This window comes from Trachypithecus francoisi, unplaced genomic scaffold, assembly GCF_009764315.1.
Source record: "Trachypithecus francoisi isolate TF-2019V2 unplaced genomic scaffold, Tfra_2.0 Lachesis_group12, whole genome shotgun sequence".
In the NCBI taxonomy this organism is placed as follows: domain Eukaryota; kingdom Metazoa; phylum Chordata; class Mammalia; order Primates; family Cercopithecidae; genus Trachypithecus; species Trachypithecus francoisi.
In genome coordinates this window covers 79,798,050-79,819,187 of record NW_022681457.1, presented here as the reverse complement: position 1 = coordinate 79,819,187, position 21,138 = coordinate 79,798,050, and the positions used below count along the sequence as shown (strand labels likewise).

The 21,138-nt window shown below is 53.6% G+C and overlaps 1 protein-coding gene and 1 long non-coding RNA gene across 4 annotated transcripts in view; one reads left to right on the top strand and one right to left on the bottom strand.

Moving 5' to 3' along the window:
• The window catches only part of RNF220 (ring finger protein 220), a 247,497-nt gene extending 228,127 nt beyond the window's left edge, over positions 1 to 19,370 (top strand). For 2 of the 3 annotated variants that reach the window (XM_033226696.1, XM_033226694.1), the window contains 9 exons: positions 2,982 to 3,103; positions 3,467 to 3,599; positions 12,369 to 12,465; positions 12,665 to 12,751; positions 12,890 to 12,945; positions 13,079 to 13,157; positions 17,305 to 17,413; positions 17,561 to 17,635; positions 18,354 to 19,370. In XM_033226696.1, coding sequence (XP_033082587.1) covers positions 2,982 to 3,103; positions 3,467 to 3,599; positions 12,369 to 12,465; positions 12,665 to 12,751; positions 12,890 to 12,945; positions 13,079 to 13,157; positions 17,305 to 17,413; positions 17,561 to 17,635; positions 18,354 to 18,425 — 830 coding nt within the window. In that variant the 3' untranslated portion in view covers positions 18,426 to 19,370. The remainder of the gene's footprint in view (positions 1 to 2,981; positions 3,104 to 3,466; positions 3,600 to 12,368; positions 12,466 to 12,664; positions 12,752 to 12,889; positions 12,946 to 13,078; positions 13,158 to 17,304; positions 17,414 to 17,560; positions 17,636 to 18,353) is intronic. The other variant, XM_033226697.1, reaches the window with a different exon arrangement.
• LOC117092704 lies at positions 726 to 13,134 on the bottom strand. The gene is made up of 2 exons (XR_004440881.1): positions 13,029 to 13,134; positions 726 to 3,893 (listed from the first exon to the last, which is right to left on the bottom strand). It is a non-coding gene; the product is annotated as an uncharacterized LOC117092704 (long non-coding RNA).
• Positions 19,371 to 21,138: the final 1,768 nt, after the last annotated feature.

Sequence of the window (21,138 nt, the reverse complement as noted above, 5' to 3'; positions counted from 1 at the left end):
GTCTAATGGAGGTATGGCTCCCAGCCCTTGCCCAAACCTCTCTAAAGGCCCTGAAGAGCCCTGGGTGGGGGCAATAAGTGCCGGAGAATGAGGAACGAGCTACACAATTCTACTCGGGAACTCAGCTTTGAATTTGCAAACTGCTGGGACCTCACTATACAAACCTGCAGGGCGCTGAGAATGTTTTTCTTCCAGTTTTTAATCAGTGCCCAGTAGTGTGAATACAGCCTCTCTGCTGAGACTTGACAATACAGTGAGATCTGGAGTTCCCACGGCAACAGGAACTAACTCATCCCAGGGCTCTTTGAGTTATCAGTCGGCCCACATTTCACAAAGGTGATCAGCGTGGGCTCGACAGCTCTTAGAGGCCTTCTCTGAAAGCAGGCCGTGTATGCACTACCTAGCAGCCCCCCTTTTGGATTCAAACCTCTAGAGCATTCCTGTTTGCTGAATACAATTGAACGATCCTAGCTTTTTGTGCTTACTGGGGTGTGGTATCTGGGGGGTGAGTGTAAGGGGTTTAGGGTCTCTGGACCAGCTGGTAAGTGAGAGAGGCCATGGAGTTCAAGATCCCCAGCTCTTACCACGTGGGTTCTGCTGCCAGGCTGAGCCCTGGTCTGGAAAAGGGAGAACATTCATGATGAGCTGGCGCCATGTTAAGCACCATTCTCACAACACCTCTGAGAGGAGTATTACACACCTTTTGTGAATAAGAAAACAGGCTCTGAGAGGTGAAAGTGGTTTGTTTAAAAGCACACAGCTGGGATGTAACTGAGCCATGATTCATTTGAAGTTTGTTTCCCGCCAAAGCCCGTGTTTCTCCAACCACGCCATGCTACCTACTTGGCAAATGCTTTGATTCTTCCTACTCATACGTAGCCTCTGGATAGAGAACAGAACTTTCCGTACTACACTTTGGTAAGCTTAGTTCAGGATTTAGAAGATGAATGGGAAGGTGAAAACCAAACCTGCCTTCCTTCTCTGAGAATTTCCAAATGAAGCCCAGTCCATCAGGGTGCTTTCCAGGGACTACAAGGGATCATCTGCTGGCCTGTGTGTCCTGAGCAAGGAGCACATCCAGTATCGTGCTTTTCTTGACCATTCCATGAGATTCGTTTCCTTAGTCATCGAACATTGTGGTATCATCAGCACCTTCTTACCCAGGGAGGCGTTCTCTTGGTGTAGGCATGGTAGGGAGGAAGCTTTGTGTTGGCACACTGCTCCATACTACACTTCTAAAACTCTCAGGGTCCTTTGCTCAATGCCTTTCTGAGGTTTCACGTCCATTGTCCATCCCAGCCCTGGCTCTAGAGTGTCAAGGCTACCTAAGTTTGAGATTCCAGGAGTTTGGGCAGCCAAAGTGAAGAGTTCTCGATCTTTGTCCACAAAGTCAAGTGGGGCACTCGGACACAGTCATGTCACTTACAGTGAAAACACAGGAAACTGAAGAGATGGACCTGGGCTACAGACCAAGTTTTCTCAAACTCCATGCCCAGTTCTGGCAGGATGGTAGCTTTCCTTTTGGTTTGGGTCTTTCTGGGGTCGCTCTGTTTTGAAGTTGGAGTAGCTCCCTGCCTCAGGCTCACAACAGGCAGGAGCTGGAGCTCTAGCACACTCACCGGGACCAGTCAGTTGATGCTGCTCAGTTAGGGGGTCCCCTTGGAACAGAAGGGCATTCTAGGTTATGAAGTCAGGCCTGGTTTCCTATCTTGCCTTTGCCACTTTTTAGCTACTTGGACACGTGCCTTGATCTCTCTAAGCTTTGGGTTTCTTTATCTGTTAAAATGGGATAATGCAATCTAGCTTCAGCAAGTGGTAGTAAACGAGCTACCTTGGGTAACGTACTTGGCTGTGAGCCTGACACACAGTAGAAGCTCTAAATTGTAACATAGCAGCTCTCACCTGTGTTCCCCTCCTAGATTGCATTCATGAACTTCCTGTCAGGGTCACTGTCCATGAGAAAGTTCTTCCTGGCCCTGCATTGGAGAACCTTTCCTTCCTTGGCTGGCTCTCCCCCATCCCCATCAATTTGGTCCCAGAGTAGCCATCTCTGATCCTGCTGTGGCATTCTGGAAGGGACTAGAGGGAACAGAGTTTCTTGTTTTGACCCCTTCCTGCTTCAGTGACAGGAGGGCTACAGAGAGGGATTAGTGAGCTAATTAGAAATGATTGCATCGCTCAGCATTAATTAGCAGTGCTGTGGGCTTGCAGTGTGCACTTTGGAACTGAGCCCCCTGCGGGACAACATGGCAGGCAGCCCTCTGCCTCCAGGGCCTGCCAGCCCCTCTGTACTGATTAGAAATGATGGAACAGGTTTGGGTGGGCACAATAAGGGCTGCCTTCTCAGGGTTCCCTGAGCCTTCTGACCTGGCTGCCAAAGGTCTGACCCAGACCTTCTTACCTTTGTGACTGGGCCTCAGTCTCCTCTTCTGTAAAATGGGATTAGTGGACCTCAGAGAAATTCTTCCTGTTAAGATTCTAGGTGGGATGCTAGGAGCTGTACCTCAGGGCTCTTGGCCCAGGAACAAAAGAGGATTTAGCTGATGAGTGAACAGCAGGCCAAGTCAGGCCACTGGAGGGGTTAGGTTCTAGCCAAGAGATGCTCTTTAGAGTTGTATTTCCCGACACCAAAAGAGTTCATGGTCTTGGCTTTCTGGAGAGATACCTAGCAACATGGAGTGTCTGCCCATTGGACTCTTACTAAACACTGCAAATAAAGGTATGGGTAGACCTTGCACCAGCTGTGGCCAAAGAGTAGACTTACTCACTGGCTTAGTTAGCACCAGTGTCCTCCCAGGTGCTCTTGGCAAAGCCCAGTCCCCAAAGGAGCAGGAGGTACTTCAAGATGAGGGCCAGATCAGGCACTGAATAAAAACGCTAGTGGTTGGCAAGAGGTCAGGGTGTGTCAGCTCCACTGGGACTTTGGGGGCTGCAGTGACCATCTGCTTGTTCTGTGCTTTGTTTTCGGTTCCCCCGTGCAGCTCGGATTGGGAAAATGAAACGGAGGAAGCAAGATGAAGGGCAGGTATGTCCCCTGTGCAACCGCCCCCTGGCAGGATCGGAGCAGGAGATGAGTAGGCATGTGGAGCATTGCCTTTCTAAGGTAGAGGGGCCATCACCACCCACCTTCCTTCCCCGCTCCCTTCCCCCGACACTAGCTGCAGACTACCCCTGAATCTGTGGGCTCTTGGGGTCTCCATGTGGTCTCAGCAGCTTCTTCACTTCTGTCCACTGCTCTCTCCCTTTGCTTTCACTCTCACTCATTCCCTCCTTGGGCTCCAGTGGAAAACTATTGGGAAGAGGCCCAGGTCTTTGACCTCTAAATTGGTTTGCTTCAGAGGAGCCCTAGAGCTGAGGGCCCACTTGGCGCACCACAGCTGGGGCTAGAGCTGTGCCTTCGTCGCAGACTGTGGGGAGCAGGTGGGGATGGCCTGGGCCCAGCATGATCCTGCTCTGCTCTTCACAGAGGGAAGGCTCCTGCATGGCTGAGGATGATGCTGTGGACATCGAGCATGAGAACAACAGCCGCTTTGAGGAGTATGAATGGTGTGGGCAGAAGCGGATACGGGCCACCACTCTTCTGGAAGGTGGCTTCCGAGGTACAAGCAGCTGACACATAGACAGTGGCACTCTGGTGCCAGGCCTCTGCTGGGTATCCATCTGTTGGGAGCCAAGAGGCCGAGGCTGGTGGCTGGTCATCCATCCGTTCCACCACGTGGGGACTGCTGCTGGTGGGGCTCCTTTGTGACCGTGCTGCCTGCCTGTGATGTGCATATTAAAATGGATGTATTTGGGTGGGGAAATGGAATTGTGAGGCTGCAAGCTAGGAATGACGAGGGGGGCTCTCAGCCTCGGGTGATGCATTGAAGGTGACAGCCAAGCCGCGTTAGCACCTGCATAAAATATTAAAGGGACGGTTATGCATTTATCACTCCATCCCTCTTAAGGCTGATAAATGAGAATCCAGCAACCTGCTGTACACCTCCAGCACTGGGGGCCCTGAGGGCTTCCAGGCAAACACATTGGATTTTCCTCCTCCTACTCTTCAGCCCTATGTCAGGGAAATCAGTTACAGAGGAGAGAGTGAGTTATGGCAAAATTTGACCTCCCATGAGCTTCATTGGTGAATCTAATTTTAGCTCTGATCCCATCCCTTCTCCCTGGGCGCCCTCTGCCCTGAAGCAAGAGGGGCCTGGGCCCAGCTGCTCCCTCCTTCCCTTGGGCTCTCCCCAGTTGCTGCAAAGCAGTATGCAGGCCCCTGCCCATCTCCAGTGCCCACCCAGCTCCTTGGAGGAGCAAGGCTTGGCACCCCCCACCAGGTCATACAGCAGAATTGGTTGGGTGCCCAGGGTCAGTGACTTGTTAAACTCCCCAGCCTTGGGCAGGGGAAAAGGGGAGCTGTCTGCCTCTTGGCCTCCAGCTCTTCTCTCTTTCTGTGCATGAGCACAGCTGGTACTGCAGCTTGTGGTCATTAAGCGAGCCAATCTGCTTCCCGTCTGCTTCTCGTTCTCTGGGCAACACCTTTGGGAGTCCTGCTGTGTATGGTCCCTGGGGAATATCACAGCAGCTGGGAAGAAGTTCTCTGCCTCCATGGGGCCACGCTACCTGGGCGGATGCTGAGGAGTGGTCTCTGCAGGGCCGTCCAGTGCAGACTGGTTCCACGAAGGGGCTAAGAGCCCAGATGGGACATTATGCCTCTGGGCGTCTCTCACATTACCCAGGTGTTTGGGGGCAAGCCAAAACATAAATCAGGAAGGTTAGTCAGATCAAACCGTCTCCCTGAACTGGAGCTGGAGAGTGTGAGTTTGCCATTTCACTCATCCTGTACTGGAGCCTTAGAGTGTCTGAGGCCCTAGAAGAGTGAGCAGCAGAGCTGACGATTGTCTGTCCTGTGAGTTGGACACATGGGTGTTCGGTGGCAGCCACACAGGGTCAGTTCCAGCATGCCGCTCTGGTTAGCGCTGTTGGCAGCTGCAACTGCTCACATCCTCCATTGCTGTGGCAACTTCTTAGGTTCCTTGGCACAGACCTGGACCTGATGGCTTCTGGGCACCAGACAGGGCTTACGGAGGATGAAGCTGCGAAGGGCCTGCTGATTTGACAAGAGTATTTCCCTAGTGCCGGGATGCACTTGCAGAGCAGTGTGAGGGGCTCTTAGGCCCTGGGCGGGTATCCGTTTTCCCTGAGTGTTTACACTGTGAGGTTGTTCCTTTCAAGAATTCCTGAGGGGAGTTCAAAGGGGGCTTTTCTTTGAGCGATTTGGAGAGCGAGAATGAGAGTGAGACTTGAAGAGGGAACAGGGGCCGGAGGTGCCTTTATCTGCAGAGAATTGCTCCAGCTTTCCTGATAGAAGCTGCTGCCGCCTCTTAAACAGCTTAGTGCAGTCAAAAGACAGGCAGACTTGAAAGGCTGTTTTACAGCGAGATCAGCGGGGGCCACGAGGCAGAGAGCGGGGCGCAGTGGAGCGGAGGAGGCTGAGGCTCCTCGGTGGGGGGACTATCAAAGGGAGGCTCTGGCTGATCCCTACTGCCTCTGCCCCCAAAACCCTGTCTGCAAAAGCTGGCCATCTGTCAGCCTACCCTCCCTGGCCAGGACCGAGAGGCCCCAACTCTTGGGGGGTTGGGTGTGGCCCCGCCAGGCGGGCTGGTGTCAGTGCAGCGCATTGATCGCCCGCCGGGCGGGCCGGGCCACAAGCCGGGCAGCGCGTGCTTAATGTGATTGAAAGGCAGTTAAAATGGCGGTGACCTTTTCAGGAGGAATTAGATTGCCTGCCAAGACCGGTTAGAGGGAGTGATAACGCCAGCTGAAGAAGCTGCCCAGCCGACTTCAGAGAGAGGGAGGCAGAGGCAGGATGAGCAGGCGAGTGGCGAGGCCCATTTAAACTGCGCTGTGCGTGCTGACAGAACAGAGATTGCTGTCCTTGTTAGATATGAAAGAAGTGAAGAATTGCAGATAAGTTCCTGTATCCGATCACCCCCATCCCTCCTCCCAGACTAGGGCCCCTTGGTCATCCTCAGCAAAGCTTCCCACCAGGCCCCTGGGGGTTGGTCTTATGGATCAGATCAGTTACCTCAAATGTAATCTGCTGTGGGAAGCAGTGAACAGGCAAGAGTTTCAGTGGAGACACTTGGCTGAGGGCAACAGGCCTTAGAGATGGGGACCTGTGGTTACTGAGGAGGAGCTCCCAGATATCTCAGGCCTGGGAGTGCTCGGATTGGTATTTTAGGACAAAATAACCAGACAGAGCAGGCGAGCACTGAGGTAGGTCCCACTGGAAATAGATTTTTGAAAAGACTAAAGGAAATAGGTATTACTTCAAATAACTAAGTTGGAAGGAATTTTTGCTGCCTAGGAGGCACTCTGACCTTCCCAATTCTAGAAGAAATACTTAAGCTGTGTGCCTAAGCTGTTGATTGTCCTTTCAGAACCACAGATTTTCTAACCTGCTACTGCTCTTTACATAAAGGGCAGCACACAGAACCTAGTGCGCCACGAACATTCCATTAAAAGAGATCCGCAGTTAGGGAGAAAAGATGTTTTTCTTGGGTACCATGCCAAACCTGGGCTGAGCAAGGGACTTCTAGGCTAGAGAAGCAGACTACAGGGGAAACCTAACTATGCAGCCCTTAAGACAAGCCTGCTTCCACCTGTAGTCTAAGGAGGTGTGTGACTAAGGAGCCATGCCTTTCCTCTCCTGTCCTCCATCTAGCTCCTGGATCCTGGAGAAGAGACCTACAGTGGTGAGCTGTGGTCCCTCCTGTGTGTTGGTTGCCAGTGAGAGTTCACCCAACTGCATTGGGGAGCCCAGAGCTCCTCATATCTGGAAGGGACATGCTGGAAGGAGGACATGGGAATGATTGGTTTCAAATAAGGTGGCAATGATGTGGTCACAAGAGTGGTGAGATGGAGGAATTTCCCAGGAAGCATCACAGGAAATAGAAGGCTACAGCTATATCTTTAAGCCCTGGAGGTGAATGCATTGCTAAAATCTAGCATGAAGCCCCTTTGAACCAAACAGGTGGAGTGGGTAGGGAGAAGAAGGGTGTTAAGACAGTCAGCAGTGCACAGTCTCTGTCCTGCTCAGGTCCTGGCGTGAGGCGTTTCTTATCTTTCATGAGTTCCTTACATTTAAGCTGGTTCCAAGTAGCTGGATGAGAAGTCATGAAGCAAACAAGCAGAGCAGCTGTGGCACAAATCTTATCTTTTCTTTTTTTGAGACAGAGTCTCACTTTGTCACCCAGGCTGGAGACTAGGGTGCAGTGGCACAATTTCGGCTCACTGCATCCTCCACCTTCTGAGTTCGAGAGATTCTCCTGCCTCAGCCTCCCGAGTAGCTGGGATTACAGGCATGTGCCACCACACCCGGCTAATTTTTGTATTTTTAGTAGAGACGGGGTTTCACCGTGTTGGCCAGGCTGGTCTTGAACTCCTGAAACCTCAGGTGATCCGCCCACCTCGACCTCCTGGGATTACAGGTATGAGCCACCACACCCAGCCTGGCACAAATCTTTTATCTGGCTACTTCTTGATAAAATTTCAGCGCCAGAAGTATGGGGCAAGGGGGTAAGAGGTGTTGTAAGCCCCAGGGCATGGGCACATAGGCCTTGCCCTAGCTGCTGCCTCCTTTGGTGTGCTGGTTCTCAAAAGAAAGGAGCCCCAGGTGCTAAAAATGTCCCCCGGTGCAGCTCTGCTCCTGGTCCAGTCAGTCCAGTCAGTGACAGGTGTTAGAACAGCACACTGCTGGAGGCGGTCTTGGAGTGGAGAGGGTTGTGCTGCTGCCTTGTGACTCCTTACCACCTTTAGTTATCTCTGTTGCCTGTTGGGAGGGGTGAGGAGAGGTGGCAAGGAGCAAGGCACCTTCTGTCCCCTGTGGCAACTGGCGGGATTTAATCGCCTTTTGGAACACAATTGTTAAGCTAGGACAGGGAGTGCAGGCAGAAGGAGCAAGTATCAATGGTTTTAAACGGCGTCTGTCTCTCTGCGTCTCTCCTGGCGTGAGGCAGTGAAACGCATTACCGAGGAGGCCAGGCAAGTGGCTAAGTGCGCTTGACACACGCCAACTCCCTGCCTCCACACTGGATAATTGCATTGTCAACTGTTCAGCGAGGTGGCAGGTGACACTGCAGGCCGATTGATTGTCCCGCATCGCAGCTCCCCAGACTGTCAGCTCCCCAATCGATGGCGTTTACACAAGACACCGTAACTGCATCTGTAACTAATTCCAGCGTAAAACTCGCCGGAAGCTGCTGCCCCTGCCCTCCGTGTTGGAGAGCGCAGGCCTCTGGAGGGCCCCGAGACTTTCCTTTCTCCCTGGGCTCTGGTTTTGTTGGGAGCAGCAGGTGAGGAAATCGATGCCTCCTTTTTTGTGGTTTCAGGTTCCAGGATGATACTACCCCCAGTAAACGGGCATCTCTAGTTTCTCAGTCGATCATCTGATCAATTGATTAAATTAACACTGATTTTTTTTTCTCCCTTCTCAATAACCCAGGAAGAAATGAGTTTATGGGAGAAGGGTCATTTTTACAAAATGTAGACCTGTGTTTCATTTCTGCACTTAACTCTCTCCCTCTTTGTTGCTAAGTTTTCACTGTGAGGAGAAGGATTTTTTTTTGCACTGCCTACCCTGCCAGGAATGGGCAATTCGGGCACCACCCTGCTGGGTATCCTTGACCATCAGGCTTAGGTTGCCTGTGGGTGGGAGCTCAGGCCTTTATGCCACTTTAAGGTGGGGCAGAACCGTAGCAAGGGGCCCTCCCTGGTGACTGAAGGGTACTCTGGGCCATCTTGGAGGTCCTGGGGGCTGAGTTCCTTCCCTGGATAGCAGCAGTAGGAGTGGCAGCTTGCCTGTTACCCCTGGAGCTACATGGAAGAGGAGCCAGAGACTTGGAAAGGAGCTGTCTGTGCCATCTTGCCTCTGAGTACTGGCTTGGGATATTCCAGCAGCTGAGAACATCAAACAACTGTGGAGCCTTCCTCTCCAAGCGGGAGGGGGCAAGCTGGCGGGGGTGCTGTCTGCATAAAACGGCTTTATGACCGTTTCTTTTTATTATGATTCTGCCAGAAGTCAGCAAGTGACATTTCATTAAGAAAATAAAGTTTAATGTGCTGGGAAAGAGGTTGGAGCAGGCTGGGGCAGCACAAGAGTGAAATTGGCAGCAGCCTGTTCTGAACACCTGTGGGGGTAGGGAGAGGTTCCCAACATCTGTCTTAGCTGGAGGATGGGGTCAGGGTCAGAGTGAATGGCTCAGACCAGAGGCAGAGGCCTTTTCTTTGGCAAAAAAAGTGTGTCGTGCTGTCCATCCTGCCTGACTGGCCAGAGGAACAGAAAGCTGCTGCCGGACTGGGAGCTGGGATCTGATAAGGAAAGTTGTATCCTCAGAGATTTCTCCAGGCCACCCACTAACTAGGACCTAATACAGCAGTGTCGCCAGTGTTTAGCCAGTACTGCTGGGTGATGCTGAGATCACAACAGCGAGTCAAACTTGGGACCCTTGCAGCTTCTAGTCTGGTGAGGGACAGTGACAATATGTGATAATCAATATGATTCTGGAGTTACACAGGAGTCTGGGTGGACACCAGGGAAGGGCCACCTGTGTATAAGAAGCTGGGAAGCCCCATCTACCACGCAGAGCACCGTGAGGACAGGGATCAGGTCTTGAAGCTCTCTGTTCTCAACATGGAGCCAACCAGAGGATGAGCCCAATAAAGGTTGAAAGAATGGCATTGAGGTGTGAGTTCTTTCCTTTAGCAGGGATTTAGAGAGCAGCTGCTCTGTGTGGGCACTGAGTTAATGGTAGGAGGCATGGTTGGGCTGAGTCAGACTTGCCAAAGGAGCAGGCATGTGCATTGCAGACCAGGAGGGAGAAGGTTCTAGGCAGAGAGCAGGAGGTATGGAGGCATGGGGGCATGAGAAAGCACAGAGGATTTGGGAGACCACAGTAGCTCTGTTTAATGGAATATGAGTCCTGGGCCAGGCATGGTGGGCAGTAAGACTGCAGAGAAAAGGACTTCAGGCCACAGGGCTACTTTCTGTGTTGAGGAGCTGGAGCTTTTCCTGGCAGCTTTGCGGTACCCTGTTTTCTTTTCTTTTTTTTTTTTTGAGACAGAGTCTCGCTCTGTCGCTGAGGCTAGAGTCCAGTGGCACAATCTCAGCTCACTGCAAGCTCCACTTCCCGGGTTCACGCTATTCTCCTGCCTCAGTCTCCGGAGTAGCTGGGACTACAGGCGCGGGCCACCACACCCGGCTAATTTCTTTTTGTATTTTTAGTAGAGACAGGGTTTCACTATGTTAGCCAGGATGGTCTCGCTCTCCTGACCTTGTGATCCGCCCGCCTTGGCCTCCCAAAGTGCTAGAACTACAGGCGTGAGCCTCTGTGCCCGGCCTGGAGTACCTTGTTTTCTCTGCTTTGCCATGGAGCCATATTGGGCTCACATGTGGTGCCAGGGTTCTCTGCTTTCCACTTACAAGGCAGGGCTAGGCAGGGCCAGACCGAGCAGAGGATGTGAGGCCAGCTGCTGAGCTGCGTGTACTTGGGGAAGGGGGGTTGGCAGGGCTTGGGTGCCGCAAGCTGTAAGTGAACCTGATAGCTACATTCTGATTGATGGTGGAGTTTGTCTCCCAAACCGTCAGAGGGTTTATAGAGGTGCCACTCACCCACAAGGCGGGAATTGCTTGTCAGGACACCTGGCTGTGAACAGGAGACAGAGCTGTAACTTGGTGTTTTCTCAGCTTAATGGCCCTGCTGCTGACCTGCTTGTTGCCTCAAGTGTGTCAGTGCCTCGGGGTAGAGGGCAAATGAGGACTGTCAGGGAGAGGTGGAGCCCAGGCTGTGCCCGGCGTCTTTCCTTCCCGGTGCTGCTTACCTTTGGGATTGGTGGTATCTTTGTGAGACCAGAGACTGGTGGGGTAGAAGGGAGAAGGATCAAGACTCAGTGTTTTTCAGGGCTTGAAAAATGGAGAACATTCCAGATGGAGTGAATAGCATGGCAGGGGTCTTCAGAGTGGGATATACAGGGTATGTTTGGGGCTTGGTGAGCAGTCTCTGTGTCTACATGCATGGGGTTTACAGAGTGAATTAGTAGAGAGCAAGGGTAAAGACATAGATGGACCCGGATCTTCATGGATCTGGCTGAGGAGTCTGGGCTTGGTTGTGCATGCAGTGGGGAGCCATCGATGGTTTTGGAGCAGGAGGAAAGGTGGTCAGAACTCAGTGGTAAGCAGGATGAGGGAACAGATAAGAGGCCTGAGGACTCCCTACAAGACATATCCTAATGAGAGTATAAGGACCTGAGAGGAACAAGCAGAAATGTCTGAAATCATCAGGCAGACACTGAGCTGCTTCCTCACTTCTTTAAGTATTTCTTTGCTGATCCCAGTAGCCACAGAGTCTCACATTCTTTTGTCCCTGGCAGGGCTGTGCTAGCTAGTGAGGTGTGGTCTGAGACCCACTGGGAGGAAGTGGGGAGCTGGGGGGAACAACTCTATAGCACTTGACCCTGGGCTATCAGGAAGGGTGGTCCTGGATGACAGAGAGATCCCCTGGCAGGTGAGCAGGCCTGGTGTAGCCCCAGCAGCTCGCCCCTCCCCCTGAGCTGAGAGCCCACCCATGGCTTGCCAGATGCACCTCAGGGGTCAGCCGCCTGCCTGGCCCATGGCCTGGCCTCCGCTCAGCCTGGTTGCCTTCATGGACTGCTTTGAGAAGTAGGTGTGCATGCCTGTCCTCCCTCGTCTGTCCCTTCTTAATCCCTTTATAACTGCACTTGTCCAGGAATCTGGGCTGAGTGAGGTGGAGATGAATAATTAATGTCAGGCGCTTCAGACACCAAATATTTGAACAGCTGCCTGGTGTTTTTGCTGGCAAGGACCTAGCGGCCAAAATCAGGATGTTGGCCGGGGGTCCCACTCTGTGGCTCTCATTGGCCTTAGCCAGCCTGTTCTTTCCTCCGATGGACTTGTCAGGCTGGATAATGGGGCATAGGGGGAGGCCCCACTCCTTTCCTGTGAAATTCCTAGACCTGAATTTTTCTGTCCTCTTCCTGTTCTTCCTAGACCTGGAAGATAGGTGGACAGCAGGCCTGGGGCTGAGTGTCCCCCAAGGACGTGACATAATGTGTGAATGGGCTAGTTTATGAGCAGAGACCACTTGGAGCAGCATACAGTGGCAGAGAAAGATGAAGTCTGCAGAGTGAAGGGCCTGAAATGTCAGGGTCAGGGACACTGAAGTATCTGGCTCTATATATCCCAGGCCCAGGTTTCCCTCTGGGCTTTAACAGGTCCGAAGCCTAACCATTACCTGCAGGCAACAGGAGGGGCACCCTCGGCCTAGTCTTGTTGTCCGCAGGCCCTCCTCACACCCTGCTTCCCACAGGCTCTGGCTTCATCATGTGCAGTGGCAAAGAGAACCCGGACAGTGATGCGGACTTGGATGTGGATGGGGATGACACTTTGGAGTATGGAAAGCCACAGTATCCTTGGAGCACTGTGGGTGCTGGTGGGGCTGATACGGCAGGCCACAGGGAATAAGAAAAGTAGCTCCTCTGGTATTCATCTGCACCACCCCCCCGGCCAGAGTCAGCTTTGGCCAGGAGGGGCATGCTCTCCTGAGGATTCAACCCTCATGGCCTGCTGCAAACTAGGATCCATTGTCCTTGACCACCATGCCAGATATACAGAGGCTGATGTCATCCCCTGCACAGGCGAGGAGCCTGGTGAAGCCAAGGAGAGAGAGGCACTCCGGGGCGCAGTCCTAAAGCAAGTGTGGGCACAGGCCTGGGGGGTGGAGTAGAGAGAGAGGAAGCCCTGAGGCAGGGGTCAACCCAGTACTGACCCTCAGGGCTGTCCTGCCCGCCTTCAGGCCTCACTTTGTTCTTCCTCCCTCCTTTCCTCCAGTGGCGGCCCTCCCAGCACACGCATCACGCCTGAGTTCTCTAAATGGGCCAATGACGGTAAGTCCTGCCCCAGGTTAGGAGTAATGGGGGAGAGGGGGTATCCCTGGATGGTGGTGACTGACTGAAGCCCAACCCCTCACCTGTGCTGCCCAGTCTGGCCGGAGTGTGAGTTGCCCCTCTGTCCCAGCAGAGATGCCATCCACCAGCAATGGTGAAAGCAGCAAGCAGGAGGCCATGCAGAAGACCTGCAAGAACAGCGACATCGAGAAGTAAGTGTTTGGCCAGGAGGGGGCCCTGGGACCGCAGTTCAGTGGGAGGAGGGGCCCTTTGCTAGCAGGAAGGCCTGCTGCCAGGGCTTCTGGCCCTCCCAAGTGCAGCTCAGTGCTGCTGCCCTGGGCACACAGCCGGCAGTGGAGCCCAGCTGGTGCTAAGCGTGACTCTGTGAATTGATCGCTGGGCCACGGCCCTGGGAGCCTTGGCGGAGGGAGGAGCAGTCCGCCCGCCTGCCCGCCCGCTGTGGCGGCCTCCACCCGGGGAATGTGATGTATGGCCGCCCAGCCCAGCCGGCGCACTTGATTCATCTCCAGTTTCTGTTTCTTAATCGGGAGCTAAATTGGTTTCATTTTTCTTGTCCCGGGTGGCACTCGCAGTGGGTTTTAGGCAGGAACATTGGGTCTCATCACTTCTGGTAGGAATTTTTGGCCTGGGTTCTCTGGCAGAGGAAAAGGGATCCATTAGCACTTCGCGCAGTGCTGGGCAATCCCTGGCCTGGATCCCCGGGAACCACAAAGATTTAGTATCAGCTGGGCATCTCCCTGACTTCCCAGAAGCCCAAGGAAAGCCAGTTCTGGCCTCAGGAGATGGCATTGTCCAGTCTGGGCTGCCTGGTGCTGCTGCCATTGGTCATTGCTTAACTCCAGTACCCACTCCACCTTCTGACTGCAGGCTAGGTTGCCTGGGGTTAAAAGGCAGCCTCTTCATTCCAGGGCCAGTGTTCCATCTTTGCCTCCTGCCAGGAGAGTGGATTGCAGGCCGGTGCAGGGCCGGGTCGGTGGCCCAGGGTCACCTCCCATTTGTTTCCCTCCATTTTGTGTTGTCATAAATTCATTCCAGCCCGTTGTGGTTGATCAGTTTATCTCGGCCGGGGCCGCGAGTGCTGCTGGCATGATGTATGGGCCGCGGCGCAGGGCCCGGCTGCCCATGAATCACCGCAGCTGCTCCGTGTCAGCGCCGGAGCGGGCCGTATGGGTTCGGCGCAACCAGCTTGTGGGGGGGAGGAATGACGTATGGATGTTTATTTAATAATTCTCTCCTACTCCAGCTGAGCAGGGCGGGCGGGGTTGTAAGGGGCACCCACCCTCGTCTGGAGGGGCTGCTCATAAATCAGAAAGACAAGATCATTAATCAGGGATGGCGCCCAAGGGGGAGGTGGGGGCAGAGCCAGTGGCTTCCATGAAGGTACAACCCACCCAAGGCTGGGGGGAGCCAGGATTTCTGTCCCACCTGTGTGAGCACAGGCACTCATAGGCAGGGATCTCTATGATGAGGTGGAGACTGGCTCAGTCATGTGCAGAGCTCTCCACTGGGTCTGGGTCTGCTGAGACTGGGGCCCGTCAGTCCCCGAGATTTCTCTATTTCTTGCCGTAGATCTGTTTTACTACGCAGGGAAAAGGAATGGTAGGATGCCATGGCTCCTCCAGGAATCTCCCCACCCCCCATGCCCTGGAGGGACTCAGGAATAGCTCACAGCCAGCCTGGACCAGGGGTTGGAGGTTTGGGTATTTCGCCAGAGCTAAGATGGGAGGGCAGGTGTGTGCTGAGCACACCCAGGATAGGCAGGCTCTGGAGTTGGCTGTTGGCCTTCAGTGTGGCCTTGTAGCTCTTGGAGATGGCATGGGAAATGACTTCTTTCTCTCCTGGCCTCATGCCATTCCAGCTCCAGTTCTCTGATTTGAGGTTTGGGAGTTAGTTCTCCATTCTGGGGTAGGCTGCCCCCAGCTGCAGGCCTTAGTTTCCCCATCTTTGAAATACCCATATAGGACTAGGCAAATTCTCAGCTTAGTCCTTGGAGTGGAAGGGAGCACAGCTACAAATCCTTGTCTCCTTATCAGGAATTTACCTGTAATCCAGATGGGGATGGCACATAGGGCATTGTGCAAAATGCCAGGGAAGGAGCCTGCTGTTTGAGGACTTGTGACGAGAGAAGGGGTAGTAAAGACTTTCAGAACCAGAGGGATAAATGGAAGCCCCCAGGGAATCAGCCAGTACCAGGAGGAACGAGTCAGAGCCTTTCTTGGCATCCCTGGAAAGAGGCAAGGCAGAGGGAATCATGGACCCTAGGGTGGTGGATTTAAGTGTCCCTTATACAGGGACACAGCCACTAAGGAGTCATGCTCTGTGTTGCTGCTAGCTCCCCAAAGGAAAAAGGCCAGAGATTGAAGTTTGTTATTGCCCATGAAATGTGACCACTACCCTCCCTGCACTCCCATTACCACTCACATCCAGCAACGACAGACCACCTGTAAGCTCTCAAGCTTTCTGAGCTGATTGTCTCCCCTAAACTGCAGGACAGGTGCCCCCAGGAGACTGTCCTTGCCCAAAGTCCACCTCCCTTATGATTCCCCCTGCTCTCAGTCCAGCCTCTGCTTCCTGATTGAGTACATCTGTGAAACCTGAGCTGTTCGTACCCCGCTCTTCCAGCATCCTCAGCAGCTTCCTGCTGTCCATGAGATAAACTTCAGCTCCTTCAGGTGTGGCATTTGAGGTCCTCCTGCATGCCATCTCCTTTCTCACTGTAGCACTTTGCCTGCACATGGGCCTTCTAGCCAGATTGGAATCTTGGGCCTCTTGGCCTGGAACCCCCCTCCTCCTGGATGTAGCCGGTACAGTCATGGTCAGTCACACAATTGCTAGTTGATCATGGAATCAGTCTGCCAGGTTTGAATCCCATCTCCCTGACTCTGTGGGGACCTTTAGCAAGCTACTTAATCTTTCTGTGCTTTAGTTTCTTTGTATATAAATCGGAGATATTAGAATCTTCTCATGGGGTTTTTGTGAGGTATAAATAAGATAATAATTATCAATCCCTCAGTAAAATCCCTGGCATTTAGTAAGTGCTTAATAAATTTTAGCTATTTTATTTGTATTATCATTATTATTCCCTAAGGCCAATCTCCTATACCATCTTTTCTACTCTTCCAAGAAGCATTCTCCTCCCTCTGTGAGCTCCCCTGGGTCCTACTCACTTGTTTTAGGAGGGTGGGAAGGTTCCTTGAGAGAGTCCTAGCTATTCCCTGTTCAGCAGTGCAGCCCAAGGAGTCCTGGAAATGCAGGAGGGACCTTCTGGTGCAGGGCTTGGCCCACAGACAGGACTACCAGGGCATCTGATATGCCTAGGAAGTAACAAGGAGCCCTGGAGGCAGGCCAGGCCTGTGGCAAAGGGACCTAGATCATGTGGGACCCACCCAGTCCCTGCATCTCTCCCCCTCTCCCTGGAGGTTGGACGGGCCCTTTCTTCAGCAGGTGTTTGCTCATGCCCCGTGCTTGAGGTGGGCTCTTGGCCATAGTATTGGTAGAGCGAGCAGCCCACCCTCAGGGAACCCACACTCAGGAACTTTCCACTGCTGTGGTGGAGTTCACACAGGGGCCTGTGAGAGCCACTGTGCAGTGCTGGCTCGGGGGGCTAGAAAAGGCTTCTGGGAGGGCATGAGAACAAAACTAGGTCTGAATGATGAGGCAGAGCTAGTGAGTCAGGTGAGGGGGTGCGGAGGGATCACAGTGCAGAGGCCAAGGCAGTGAAAAAGGTGGCATGGATGGTGACACGTAGCAGTCGAGCATAAAATGCATGGCAAGGTCCTCAGGGGTGCGGCGGGCTGGAACCGAACCAAGGAGTGTGGTGGAGCTCTACTCTGAGGGGGACATTGGAAGGTTGGAAGTCACACCACGAGAGATTCGCTTTGAGAACATAAATTCTTCTAGGTGCTGGGAGAGTGGAATGGAGATGAGGGGCCTGGAGGCAGAGAGGCTGTCTGGAAAAAGTTAGTGGAGGAATTGGTGCAAGACATCTGAGAGCCTGGACTAGTGGTGGTGAGGGGCGAAAGAAGTGGAGAGATGCTGGAGATACTAGGAAAGATGACAGATTTGGGTTGTTGGGAAGACTGCGAAGGAGTGGTTGAAAATGGTTCCCTGGTATCTGTGGTGTAAAAATTCATCCGGATGGGAATGGAGGAACAGAGAGGGTGAGGAGTTTAGTTCTGGAATGTGGAATTTGCAGATTTGGGTTATCAGAGGAAGGGGGCAGGCAGGGATGCCTAGGGGACATTTATGTATTTGGTTCTGGAATTCAAGGGAGGTGTAGGCTGGAGGTGCAAATGGGAGATGCCCGCCTGCTACCCAACCATGCCTTCCTTTTTACAGAATCACCGAAGATTCAGCTGTGACCACGTTTGAGGCTCTGAAGGCTCGGGTCAGAGAACTTGAACGGCAGCTATCTCGTGGGGACCGTTACAAATGCCTCATCTGCATGGTGAGTAGAAAAGAACCTAGGGGTTCCGTTGGTCAGGCTTCTGCGCCCTCTGTGGGAGTTGGAGAGCGTCTCCGCACTGTAGCTCTGGGCTCTTCGGAGGGTGGACCTGCCTCAAGAGTGACCCCTTGTCTGCCCCCTCCTCCCTAGGACTCGTACTCGATGCCCCTGACGTCCATCCAGTGTTGGCACGTGCACTGCGAGGAGTGCTGGCTGCGGACGCTGGTGAGGTGGCATGGGGGTCGGGGAATGGGAGGCCGTTCCGGGCACTGCCCAGATGTCCGTGCTTATGCCTGAGCCTGCCTGGGGGAAGTGGGGAGCATGGGGCAAAGGAGAACAGGATATTTACCCCCAGGCTCGCTGCCTCCTCCCCCACTGCAGGTTTAGGAACTTCTCCCCCTCCATGAGTTCACTGCATTCTCCCTTCCCCTCCCCCTGCCCCCCGAAGGCCCACTGCATCACACAGACTGGTGAGGCCCAGGGTCAGGAGGAGGCTGGCTGTGGGTAAACAGGACCAGGGCCTTGGCCCCTCCCCGTCCCATTACTAAGCTCCTTCTGCTCCTGCCCCTGTTCTTCGCTCAGGAGCAGCCATTAAAATGTCGCCCGGAGACAGCAATAAAAGGCTCGGACGTGGGCTCTGTGTCCTGATCAAAGGCCGCGTGTAATCTCGTTAGGGCTGCGGCTGCCACAGCTGGACCCAGCCTTGTTCTCATTACCGGGGCTCCTGCTGCGGGGCCGGCCAGGCGGTTTGATCCTGGCGTCCCCCCAACACAGGAGCGTGCCTGCCTGCTCACAGAAGCTGCCTATGCGTCCCCAGCCTGTGCTGACAGGACCAAGGTCCCAGCACACACGGGTGCAGAGAGACATGGCTGCAGGCCCAGGTGCTCGCATGCGCACACATGGCACATTGTGTAGACCAGAGCCCTCCCTGTTCTCCCTGTAGGGTGCCAAGAAGCTCTGCCCTCAGTGCAACACGATCACAGCGCCCGGAGACCTGCGGAGGATCTACTTGTGAGCTATCTGCCCCAGGCAGGCCTCGCCTCCAGCAGCCCCACCTGCCCCCAGCCTCTGTGACAGTGACCCTCTCCCTTTGTACATACTTGCACACAGGTTCCCCATGTACATACATGCACATACTCACACGTGTACACACACACATTTACACACGCAGAACTCTGGAGCCAGAGTAGAGGCTGTGGCCCAGGCACTACCTGCTGGCTCCCACCTATGGTTTGGGGGCCATACCTGTTCCAGCTCTGTTCCCAGGGTAGGGCAGGGAGGTGGGGGTTGGGGGAGTAGTGGGGCACGGCTCCTGAGATGCAGCCCCCAGACTGACAGATGGACAGACAGACATGCAAACACCAGACTGAAGCACATGTAATATAGACCATGTATGTTTACAATGTTGTGTATAAATGGGACAACTCCTCGCCCTCTACCTGTCCCCTCCCCCTTTGGTTGTATGATTTTCTTCTTTTTTAAGAACCCCTGGAAGCAGTGCCTCCTTCAGGGTTGGCTGGGGGCTCGGCTCATCCACCTCTTGGGGTACCTGCCTCTCCCTCTCCCGTGGTGTCCCTTCCCTCTCCCACGTGCTCGGTGTTCAGTGGTGTATATTTCTTCTCCCAGACGTGGGGCACATGCCCCAAGGGACATGATCCTCTCCTTAGTCTTAGCTCATGGGACTCTTTATAAGGAGTTGGGGGGGTAGAAGCAGGAAACGCGAACCGAGCTGAAGCAGAGGCTGAGATGGGGGACTGGAAGACGGTGCTCCTGGCCACCCAGCCTCTGCTGAGAACCATTTCTGGGATTAGAGCTGCCCTTCCCAGGGAAAAAGTGTCGTCTCCCCGACCCTCCCGTGGGCCCTATGGTGTGATGCTGTGTCTGTATATTCTATACAAAGGTACTTGTCCTTTCCCTTTGTAAACTACATTTGACATGGATTAAACCAGTATAAACAGTTGCTGCCTGTGTGTTGTGTGGGGAGGTGGGGGAGCTAATTAGGGGAGGTGGGCTGAGGCAGTTAGGGGGTTAATTCCTAGCGGCAGGATGGGGGAAAGGACTTAGCTATAGGTGTATGACACTGTGCAGGGTTGGTCTGCTCTGGGGCCCTGGAGCATTTGGGTTGGATGGGGGTGGGGCTGGGGATCTGGGCTCCTGACTATTGATGGGTAGGGGCTCTAGGTTAATTCTTTATTGATGCAGAATCGTCAGCTCATTAATCACAGAAGAGGTCAGAGCTTGGGGGTACAGAGGGGATGCAAGCTCTATCCCCCAACCTAGGGCAGGAGTGGCCACAAGCTTGGTACAAACACAAGCCCCAGGCCTCTATCCCTTTCTAGTCCCCTGAAACATACCAGAGAGCACAGTGGGATCACCCTATCTGCCTCTCAGGCTTTTGTTCTAGTCTCCAAATGTATCTCTAGTGACCATCATCCCAGTGTAGCTACTGCCTAGATTCTCAAATGGAAATAATGGAAACCCTATTATCCAGGATGGACCTTCAAGTCTCCCATGTGCTCACAGAACCGAGGCTGGGCAGCTAGCACTGGAGAGATGGCACTTTGACCCCCACAGCTCCCCACTGCCAGTGAGGTAGCTCAGCTTCAGATGTGCTCAAAGCTACATGTAAGTCCTCACCCACAACAGAAAGCTGTTTGGAGAAAAACAGTCAAGGCCCCGGAGTAACCCCATGACTCCAGACTTGCTTTGACACCTTGCTCACCAGGCCCATCTGCCCAGATCCCCAGCCTTAGTTGCCCATTTTCTCTGGGATACCCACAGTGAATTCCTCAGAACTGGGTCCAGTTGGCAGCTTCTGCCACCCCTTGCACCCAGATGAAGCACAGACAAGTCCCCCTTGGAGCCCAGCAAAGGCCCTTCACAGCCCCTCACCCAGTTTGATGGCACCCAATATCCTGAACACAGGGCTCCTGGGATCCTAGGAATGCACACAGCCTCTGTCAAGTGATGGCTGAGGGTTTGGGAAAGAAACAGGTTTGGAAGAGAAGAGTGGGTAGGTGAGGGCAACAGAGAGATGAAGGGGAGGCTCTTAATGCCCAGTTCCTGTCAGGCTGACTTCTTTGATGTCTTTACTCTCCCCTCCCACAGGCTTGGACTCAGTAGGTCCTTGATGGCTGGTTACCGCCACCCTGGGGGCCATATGGTCTCTAAAGGAGGCCATTAACCCAGAGTGAGGGCATTCCACTGAAGCCCGCCCTGCTGTGGGAGCCTTTAGCTGTCTCATGGCACAGGCTGCCCTGCCACCTGTTGGCCATGGCTAGGAATGCAGCCACACAGCATGGGAATCCCTGCCACCACCATAGTGGGGACTCACCAAGGACTGATGGGATGCAGACAGAACGCGGCTCTGGGGACAGAGGGTCCATCATCCCCGAGAATATCAGGAGTCAGCTCCCATCCAGAGCTTTTCTAGCCATCTCCTTCACTGCCCCCTAAGCCCCTTGATCACCACGGTAAGCTCATTCAATCAACAAATATTTATTGAATACCTACTACATGGCAACATTGTGCAGTAGTGACTTCTAGAATGATAAGTGATAACTGAACTATCAGGCTGAATTCACCTCTCCTGCTTGGAGAGTATCTAAGTGGGTCTCCCTTCCAGGAGATGAAGGAGTTTGCTATTTCAGCCCCAAATCCCCTTACCCTGGTTCTGGTCTTTAGGGCTTGGGAGTTAGCTTGTCCCAGCTCCTGTTACAATGCTGCTG